This window comes from Mytilus trossulus, chromosome 3 (genome assembly GCF_036588685.1).
Source record: "Mytilus trossulus isolate FHL-02 chromosome 3, PNRI_Mtr1.1.1.hap1, whole genome shotgun sequence".
In the NCBI taxonomy this organism is placed as follows: domain Eukaryota; kingdom Metazoa; phylum Mollusca; class Bivalvia; order Mytilida; family Mytilidae; genus Mytilus; species Mytilus trossulus.
Window position 1 is genome coordinate 21,883,135 of NC_086375.1, and position 11,185 is coordinate 21,894,319.

An 11,185-nucleotide genomic window follows, 5' to 3' on the forward strand; every position below is an offset into this window, starting at 1 on the left:
TAGATTTGATTTGTTTGACGTTTGTAATGTCACATTTACCATAGATAAGGAATCTGCCATAGATTTGGAACCCGCCATAGATTTGGAACCCGCCATAGATTTGAGTCCTTCATATATGTGATTGAGTTTTATGAACTTCTTTTTTATTCAAGTACATAATTCATTCATTTTAAGTATTTATAAAACTGAAATGGTATTTCCAAAAAAAATGCAAGTTTTGGTTTTCCATACTTTTCCTACCATCATTGCCCAAATGTTCCATCGGTTGGGAATCGTGGTCTTCTTGAAATAAATTAACAATACAATGGATGCCAAGTAATAGCTCACCTGGTCTTACAGGTGAGCCAAATATTCCTTCATACTAGCTAGTCGGGTATTCAATACCCTTAAGCATTTTAAGGAAGAACTCAAATATATTACTTGAAATTTAATGGACACAAACGTCACAATTCTAACAACATGAGTACAAATTGGTAACTGTTTATGATATAGATGATGTCAAAAGCACTAATTTAACAGTTAATAATGATACAATAAGTCATTTATATCACAGATCTTCTTCATCTGAATCGTCAGATTCTTCCAGAGCCTCCTGAAAAATAGAATCATTCATTATTAACCAGCACCAATATAAAGGAGGCTCATGAAAAATGTCAATGGTCAAATTGAGGCAGTTATATATCTTTTGGTAATAAATTGCTAAAGGCAACACCTTCATTTCATTCTACATTTGATTAATAAGTTGTTGCAATTTAAATGCATTAAACATTCATGATGTCACAGAATATTTAGTAACATTGAACCTAAATGTATAGATAAGCAACTTTTTGTGAAAAATTTGGCATGAGTACTAAACAAAATATCACATTTTCTGAAAGCAATTCTAAAATGATTAAAATTGCTCCTTAATACAAGAATTGATTTGAATTTGTTACAGCTAGGCTAAAAACTCTGATTTGGCTACGCTTTGTTCGAACATTTTTAGCTAATTTTTTTTTTCTAGAATGGAAAAAAACCCTCCAAATATTATTTTTGCATATTCAAATATATCTTTTTTTCTCTTTTTTGACTGGAGAATAGAACAAATATGGACTTAATATACTCACTTTAGCGAATTTTTCTGCTTCTGCATAAACGTTTTTTGGAACAAATTCATGTTTACCACCAGTCACTGAAAAGGTTAAACATTATCACTCATTAATAATAAAACTTCTGAACGTTAAAAACAATAAACTTGAATTAAATTTTACCACAAAATATTCCTTTCCTGCAAATACATTCACATCTTTGAGAATTTTTTTAATATATAAATCATATACGAGTAATTGACAAATTATCTCCCTTTAGATGCATTTTCAGTTTCTTAAATTGATTATTGCAGACCTTTATATAAAATTCTATTTCAATTAATGCTGTGAATGATTTTCAATAAATCTATCAAATAATATGACACTGTATGAATGCTGCAGCTTTTCAGATGCAGAATACACATATAAAGATAACTTTAAAATTACACAGCTACACATGTACACAATACTTACTTTCTCCAACCCAACTTAATTCTAGCTCAAAGTTTTTATCTTTCACTTCATCATGAACAATATATATTCTAGAAAAAAAAGAATAAAGAAAATCAATAAATAAGTTTAATAAGGAGCTAAGTCATAAGAACATCACACAGTGTTATTGTGCATAATGAATAATGGGATATTAAAGGCAATTAATCAAAAGTAAATAATATGGATGTCAGAAAAAGATGCATTAGGATACACTTTGGTGTAGAAAATTATATTGTGTCAATCTATATATAAACCAGATGCTCCGCAGGGCGTAGCTTTATACGACCGCAGAGGTTGAACCCTGAACGGTTGGGGCAAGTATGGACACAACATTCAAGCTGGATTCAGCTCTAAATTTGGATTGTGATTAAAAAGTTGACACAGCATAGGTTTCTGACACAGAAATGTGTTTTAATGAACTTAAATTTTTTGTTTTCTCTTAAAGCAATTCACTATGCTGTTGAATATTAATCCTCTCAAAAAAATGTTTGAAGAATTTTTTTTTTTATTTATGAAATTTCAAATGAGAAAAATTGAACCCAATTTTTTTAATCACATCCCCCTTTCCCTTATTCCAAAACTAATCTCAATTAAAATTTCTAATGGAGTTTGCAACAATAACTTCTCATTTAAATACATCATAAAATATTAAGATGTAAAAAAACTGCTTGTTATCACTGAATGGTAAAGATTATTTTAATTTATCAGTTGGTAGTAAAAAGTGAATATACATTGTATATTGTATATAACAAAGATTTTAAGTTGATTCTGGACAAAGAAAGATAACTCCAATTAAAAAAAAATCTTGCTATTGCACAATATTGTGCAATTAGATATTTCTTGCTTACTATTCTGGACAAAGAAAGATAACTCTAATTAAAAATAATTTGCTATTTCACAATATTGTGCAATTAGATATTTCTTGCCATTGCGCAATACTGTGCAATTGAAAAGATTTGCTATTGCACAATACTTAGTATAATAATTTTAGATCCTGATTTGGACCAACTTGAAAACTGGGCCCATAATAAAAAATCTAAGTACATGTTTGGATTCAGCATATCAAAGAACCCCAAGATTTCAATTTTTGTTAAAATCAAACTAAGTTTAATTTTGGACCCTTTGGACTTTAATGTAGACCAATTTGAAAACAGGACCAACAAGAATGTGTGCATAGTACACGGATGCCCCACTCGCACTATCATTTAACAGGTTCACTGGACCGTGAAATTGGGGTCAATACTTTAATTTGGCTTTAAAATTAGAAAGATCATATCATAGTTAATATGTGTACTAAGTTTCAAGTTGATTGGACTTGAACTTCATCAAAAACTACCTTGACCAAAAACTTTAACCTGAGCTTCACACTAACTTTTTCTTTGTTCAGTGGACCGTGAAATTGGGGTCAATACTTTAATTTGGCTTTAAAATTAGAAAGATCATATCATAGAGAACATGTGTACTAAGTTTCAAATTGATTGGACTTCAACTTCATCAAAAACTACCTGGACCAAAAACTTTAACCTGAAGTGGGACGAACGAACGGACGAACGAACGAACGGACGAACGGAGGCACAGACCAGAAAACATAATGCCCCTCTACTATCGTAGGTGGGGCATAAAAATGAAGAATCTACATACACAGTTAGATTTGGCATATCAAAGAACCCCATTTATTCAATTTTTGATGAAATCAAACAAAGTTTAATTTTGGACCCCGATTTGGACCAACTTGAAAACTGGGCCCATAATAAAAAATCTAAGTACATTTTTAGATTCAGCATATCAAAGAACCCAACAGATTCATTTTTTGTCAAAATCAAACTAAGTTTAATTTTGGACCCTTTGGACCTTAATGTAGACCAATTTGAAACGGGACCAAAAGTTAAGAATCTACATACACAGTTAGATTCGGCATATCAAAGAACCCCAATTATTCAATTTTGATGAAATCAAACAAAGTTTAATTTTTTGGCCCCTTTGGGCCCCTTATTCTGTTGGGACCAAAACTCCCAAAATCTATACCAACCTTCCTTTTATGGTCATAAACCTTGTGTTTAAATTTCATAGATTTCTATTTACCTTTACTAACGTTATGGTGCAAAAACCAAGAAAAATGCTTATTTGGGTCCCTTTTTGGCCCCTAATTCCTAAACTGTAGGGACCTAAACTCCCAAAATCAATACCAACCTTCCTTTTGTGGTCATAAACATTGTGTTTAAATGTCATTGATTTCTATTAACTTAAACTAAAGTTATAGTGCGAAAACCAAGAAAATGCTTATTTGGGCCCTTTTTGGCCCCTAATTCCTAAAATGTTGGGACCAAAACTCCCAAAATCAATACCAACCTTCCTTTTGTGGTCATAAACCTTGTGTTAAAATTTCATAGATTTCTATTCACTTTTACTAAAGTTAGAGAGCGAAAACTAAAAGTATTTGGACGACGACGCCAACGTGATAGCAATATACGACGAAATTTTTTTCAAATTTTGTGGTCGTATAAAAAATCATGTTAATAAAGATCACTCTTTTCTCACTACATTTGACAACCATTGGTTACAATTCTGACCAAATCAACAATAGACTTTAAAACAAGACTAGCCTAAAACCTCAGTCATAATAATATGTCATGGTAATGTTCAAATGTCTTTCTGCAAACAGTTATCTGGGGAACTAGCATGTTAAAAACTTGCTCAGCATTTAAAAATTAACTTATTGTTCAACATATTCATGTACATATCTTCTATCCATGTCACTAAAGCATGGAATGAAAATGTAGGAAATTTTAATCTACCAAGGGTTTATTATTTCAATGTCTTGTTTTGGAGTTTTTGTCAGATTTTCAGAATCCTCTTGTTTTATCCATTTAAATGCCTTGAAAAAATTTGCTCGGTGACCTTTATTTTTCTTTTTGAAATTCTTTAACATGTATAGTGATAAGCCATCTGTAAAAGTCTTATAAAATTTTAATTACTTTTTAACAGTTTTTGAGAACTTTAACTTTTCAATGATAAAGCTATGAAAAGTCAAGAGAGAATATTTTCCCGCAAAAATTTCAATGGCTCATATCTCGAAAACAAGCTCGGTGACCTGTATATTTTTTTTGCTTTTTTGCTTCCTTTATTAATTCCTTATCAATATAAACTAGTGTTTTGAAAAGTTAATGACTTTGGAACTGAGAAGCGAGCTCCCTTTATAATATCAAAGATACATAGTACTTACATTTTTGCTACCTCCTTCACCAAATCAACTATTGGCATGTCTTTCATCTGAAAAATATTATAAATATAATTGAAAAAAATATGAAATATGGAAATACTGTTCCCTTGAAAAACTGCTCATTTTCTAATGTTATATGACTTTATTTTGTCATGTGTATACATCCATTATCATATCTTATTCTCTTTGTAAACACAGTAATTTCAAGCATATTTAATAATTATTTGTTCAAAATAACATTTATATTTACATCAAAAAGATCTGAATGGGCAAAAATTTTATAAAGTGTTAAGTCTCTAGAAAACGTTTACACATAGGAAAATCAGAAATGCAGAAACTGTAAATTCAGAAATTATAGTGATGTTTTAATTAATGCGAATAAATTGACTGGGTGAGTATCGCAAAAATAAGAACTCTCATTCTAATAACCAAAATATAGATTTTTTTTGTTCAAAATAGCAATAATAAATGCACACAATAATTTTTGAATTACAGTATATAAATGTACCTTTAATTTTTCTATTTCTGTCTTAGCTGCCTGTCTTGCCTTGCCTGTGGCACATCCATAGTATCCCTAATTAATTATAATAAATATAAATCATGTTTAACAGATGAAGGAGATGTTAGTTCAGTGAATAAATGATTTTATCTTGCCATACCATTAAAGATTATTGTGTGTATGGAAATACCATTGATGCATCATGAAATTTATATTAAAGTCTATAAGGGTAAAATGTAGGTCACAGCAACCTAATAATTATAGAAACATAGAAAGTACAATGTAAAATGGAGAGATAATATAGTTTTGCATCATTGATTGCTGAGAAATGGAACTTGGTCATCTCCAGATGTATCTATAAGCATGAAATGTTAAGTCAAATATAACTACAAAGTTCTCGTTTTTACCAATGGTCTTTTGAGACTTTACTGTCATTTTTTTTGCATTTTTCCGTGTCATGATCATGAGCATTTGAAAGTGGCGTAGCTAGGTCATTTTAACGTGTACGCCCGAACCTCGGTCAAGACATAAAGGCCTTTTTGTGTCCAGGCCAATGAACCAGCTGATGAGCAGGTGCTAAGCCTCCAGATGTTTAAAAGTTATCGAGAATGACATACCATTCCTATCATTGAAAACTCATATCAATAACAACATTCTTTTATTTATAATTTCGTCATGATGCGCTTGATACTCTTTTGACCATTAACAGTTTTTGTCTAGCTATCGTAAAATCATATGATGGTTTAACAAAGTTATTAATATCTTAAAAACTTTAACCACATACTGAACCTACATCTACAACACAGTTATAAATAAAAAAAAAAATGCAAACCAAATTTCGAATCTAAGTACATAAGGAATTGCTTTAAAAAATGAAAGCAAGTATAGCGGAATTTACGGTAGATTTAGACTTTGACAGAAAATGAACAAATATATAAATATGACACCAATTTTGTCATTTTTATTCAAAATTACAAGCCATTGAAGAAAGACTTAGAAGGTTGACCAATCGTTTTAATAATATTTAGATGGAAATATTTTGTTTTACCAAATTCAAGTGTATGCCCGGGCGTTTTGGTGTAAACGTAGCTACGCGCATGTTTGAAACAACACTTTAATTCAACTTTCAAATTTATATATTTTCCTTCAATTTATATTATAAGATAAAACGTTATCGGATCATGTATACTGCAATACAGCAGTTTAAATTTTGGGTCTAAATAAAACAATATAGCAGTTTGGAGAATTTTTACAATCAATTCTTTATGTTTTGTTGTTTTTAGTCTTCTTTTTCTTTAATCAATAATCAATTTTACCCATGAAACACCAGATGGATCTATAAGGTACATCTGAGGACCATCTTGTTGATCATATGAACCAAGGATAGCACTAACACCAAATGGACGTACTGAACTGTATAATGTGTGAGCATGAACATACATGGCAACTCTGTCTACTAAATGCTGTAAAGAAAAATAAATATTTGCCCAATTAAACAGCTCATTACACAAGAAATAAGTATGATATGTGTTTTTAAATGTTTGACTATTTCTTTTATTTTACTAAAAGTCTCTGATGTCTGCCTCTAAATGACCAAGGAGAATAATGGGACTCAAATGATAAACTATTAATTATGACAAGTTGAAAAATGTAACTGTGATTTTGCTACAAGTTAAACTATCTGGCCTACAGAAAGCAGAATTTAGGATCTGCTCTTTAAGCATGTTGAAATTATTGATTAAACAATCTTATTCAACACTATCATCATGACACAGTTGGTGACTTTTTTGGTTTGGAAATTAATATTATAGAAATTATAATATTAATATTATACAACATTTAAAGGGGCACTACATGTAGCTACGAGATATATAAAAAATATATTTTTTGTTCAATCAATAATGAAAATGAAATAGTGAAATAATAGTTCGCTTTTAGCAGCCAGTATGGGTTAATTTTCTCTAAATAAGCGAAAACGCATTGATAATGTATTATGCACTTGCAAGTGAATAATTCAACCTCATTAAATCCGTATTCATGTGAACTTCAATTTTACCCCTTAGCTAGTGATGGATAACACGTGAATTGTGTGTGTATAGTTATTCAAAGGAAAAGAATGTCAACATTGAAAGTGAAACAAAGGTAAATCATTTCATTGTCTTATTCCATCCACAAAACTCATTCTTATACAGGTTAAAATGATGATTAATATACATTTGTAATCTATAATATAAAATCAAACAGTCATAGAAAAATCCAATTGCATGAGTTCACTTTTTCTATTTATATCTTTATTTATGTTTATATCCCTAATATGGTCATCGGAAGTATTTGTACACACGAAACTTAATCAAATACTAGAATTTAAGTAAAATCGGTGACCATTAATTTGACAGCTAGTGTCCCTTTAATGTAACTAACTTAGTCTTTTAAAGTTTAGTTATAAATGATACAAAATCTTTCACCATTTCTTGTTTTTGGTAACCACTTAAAAGCATACCAAAACAAACAAACAAATATTTTATTTGCCAATCACGGCGCCCAAAATTAGCAGAATAATTACCGGTACAATATAATTTTCAAACATAATGTAAAGTAAATTAAAAGTAAGTCAAACAAAGTACATACATGTAATATGATTGATATTGATTTAATTGATTAACATAAAATATTAAAGCAATTGAAGTAAGCAATAAAAATATATATTATAATATGACCCATTGTATACCAACGAGTTGACACCATTTATTGTTTTTGACCAACCTTTAAAGGTATCAATGACTACAATCAGTGCATATTTGTTTTGTTTTTCTAACTTACTCTTAAAGGTATAGGTGAACCATAATTTGATTTCTAACTTACTCTTAAAGGTATAGGTGAACCATAATTTGATTTCTAACTTACTCTTAAAGGTATAGGTGAACCATAATTTGATTTCTAACTTACTCTTAAAGGTATAGGTGAACCATAATTTGATTTCTAACTTACTCTTAAAGGTATAGGTGAACCATAATTTGATTTCTAACTTACTCTTAAAGGTATAGGTGAACCATAATTTGATTTCTAACTTACTCTTAAAGGTATAGGTGAACCATCATTTGTTTTTATAACTTACTCTTAAAGGTATAGGTGAACCATAATTTGTTTTTATAACTTACTCTTAAAGGTATAGGTGAACCATAATTTGATTTATAACTTACTCTTAAAGGTATAGGTGAACCATAATTTGATTTATAACTTACTCTTAAAGGTATAGGTGAACCATAATTTGATTTATAACTTACTCTTAAAGGTATAGGTGAACCATAATTTGATTTATAACTTACTCTTAAAGGTATAGGTGAACCATAATTTGTTTTTATAACTTACTCTTAAAGGTATAGGTGAACCATAATTTGTTTTTATAACTTACTCTTAAAGGTATAGGTGAACCATAATTTGTTTTTATAACTTACTCTTAAAGGTATAGGTGAACCATAATTTGATCTGTAGTTTGATGCTTCATCTCTTGATGTTTCTACAATTGATCTGGCATCAGCCAGTAAACCAGCTACAGCCTGAAAATAAACATGATAAAAGTAATGGAAATAAATCTAACTTAAAACTTAGATGTATTAGTATATGTTCGATAAGAGTATTCTATGTGGTTAGTGTTTACTGGAAATTTCAGATTTAAAATTCAACAAGAAGTCAAAACAAGATAAAGTTCAAACTTTGTTTTTTATTTCACACATAAACCCTTAACTTTTCAAGGGACCACAGTTTCTCTCTGGTTTTTACAGGTGTTATATTGCTCAACCTTTATTGGTTCAAACCAAAACTTTCTAAACTTGCATTACTATCACATATATCAATGGTCATAAATTTATAAAATATCAATGACAAACTTTTATACATCAAGACAAACATACCATTCCTATATGTCTGTCTATGTTGAAGATTCTTTTATTAGCTCCAGCTTCATAAAGTTTAGATGTTACTAACTTCTCTACACCAAATACTACACCATCTTTTCCCTGTATTCCTATTGCAGTGCTGAAACAAAGCAAAATAACCCAGTAAATTGAAATTTCCTAAGTGAATACTTGTAATTGTACAATAGTTAAAATCTCTGAAGAACACCAACAAAAACCAAAGTATGTTTTGGTATTTTTTTCACACAATGCTTAAAGAAATAATATGTTGGTTCATGTATATAAATGCTGTATAGTCTGATTCCAGTTCTGATTTCCAGTTTTAAACAATTTGAAACAGAGTTTGCCCTTGCAGGCTTGCACTTTGCAAATCAATAAGCCATCAATGAATGGTACTGTTTCATAAAATTCTCTCATGAAATTTTCCAATGAACCAATAATCTTTTCAAATCCAGATTATGTTTGGTATAACATAAATACACTTACCCACTGTTTTCAACAGCCTTTAATGCATATTCCACCTGAAACACTCTTCCATCAGGTGAAAACTGAGAAGCTGACAAGTCATACTGAAATATATTCATGTTTATTTAATTAAAAATTAAAAATAAGACATCTAGTCAATAGATGTTAATATTTTGTTTTACTTTACAAAATTCATATGCTTCATGAGCATATTAAGGAAGAACTACAAGAATTAGTTACATGTAGGTGGCTAATTTAATTCAGTGCTAATTGAAGCGTTAACAAGGAACCGAATAATTACAATGAATCATACATGTACAGAAATAAAAAAAATATTTATATGTCAAATACAGATATACAATGATTTGTACTAATTTTTCTCGATTTTAATAATAAAATAGTTTTTTTGACACTCCCCTTCTATAAAGAAATATAGATAATAATATAAAAAAATAATGGAAATACATAATGGATACATGTAACATTTCATCATGTTTATTGATCTGAAGATCTTCAGCTTGTACATTGATAATATACAATGTATTTCTTTTCTTTTTTTCTTTCAAGAATTGTTGATTTTTAACTTATATGAGAACAGTTCTCAAACAAAGCTACCATTTTAATTAATTTAAAGGTAATAATTATATCCACATGATCTTGTCCATAGCAAAATTTTTTCTGAACTGAGTGTTTTAAATTTATGCCTTTAAATTATCACCGCTCTTACTACATTTGTACTAATGGATTTAATATACTTTGTCATTACTGTTGAAGACAGGTGCAGTCTGTGAGGAAATTTACTTTGTGTTCATCAGATTTAGTCATCACTAAGACTTTGTAGTGAGTTTAAACTGAATTTTCACCAAGTTTCTTCATCAATTTATTGATAGAGTTTGAAATAAGCTCTTTTAATATTGGCCTCAAGGTAATTTGCCATACTCTTTAATCTGGTCTTTATATTTATCAGATATGATTATTTATTTCGTTAACATACTATAAAACTAACAACCTTGCAGGACAAACAAGTCACAGACCAGCCTCTTATTTGTTGTCATGGTTTTCTGTTACTGTGCCTGAATTATCCCCCCTTAAATTTGAACTATCATTCTGTGCATTGATCACCCATAATCTTGTTTAGAACTGACATGAATTATGTAATTAATGACATACTTTTTTTGTATTTAACAACTTTATTTCAAAAAACTTAGATGTACACAGGTAAGGACAGAAACTTGTACGAAATTGAATAAAATCTTATTTATTCTAAAACCCAAATAAGATAAAGTACACGCAGAGCTTGAAAAGGTATTTCAGTGAGAATTTTGAAGATGTACACTGCAGTAGATAAATCACTAAATGGTGTGGTTTTTAACTTACACCAGTTCCAATTGAGCTCATGTTGTTGCTTTGTCATTTACCGACAGGAAGTTCCAATCTAACGTGGTCCCTCGGTAGTTTTCTTTAAATTTCAATGAAAAGAACCGAGAATTGATAAAAACTAAATCCCAAAATCGGGAAGGACATGACA

General features: G+C 29.7%; 1 protein-coding gene across 1 annotated transcript; it reads right to left on the reverse strand.

Moving 5' to 3' along the window:
• Positions 1-414: 414 nt before the first annotated feature.
• LOC134710433 (proteasome subunit alpha type-3-like) lies at positions 415-11,174 on the reverse strand. The gene is made up of 10 exons (XM_063570792.1): positions 11,035-11,174; positions 9,679-9,761; positions 9,190-9,313; positions 8,734-8,835; positions 6,595-6,741; positions 5,288-5,353; positions 4,783-4,829; positions 1,542-1,609; positions 1,107-1,171; positions 415-592 (listed from the first exon to the last, which is right to left on the reverse strand). Exons 1-10 carry the CDS (start codon positions 11,053-11,055, stop codon positions 548-550), a joined length of 768 nt encoding a protein of 255 aa, XP_063426862.1. The 5' UTR covers positions 11,056-11,174; the 3' UTR covers positions 415-547.
• Between the last annotated feature and the right edge of the window lie 11 nt (positions 11,175-11,185).

Excerpts from the sequence above, each read along its gene's own strand:
- LOC134710433 (XM_063570792.1), bottom strand. The coding sequence starts at position 11,055 with ATGAGCTCAATTGGAACTGGT. Across the intron at positions 6,742-8,733 it reads GTTCACCTATACCTTTAAGA|CATTTAGTAGACAGAGTTGC; the intron begins GTAAGTTATAAA and ends TTTTCTTTACAG. Across the intron at positions 1,610-4,782 it reads GTGAAGGAGGTAGCAAAAAT|AATATATATTGTTCATGATG; the intron begins GTAAGTACTATG and ends TTTTTTTTCTAG.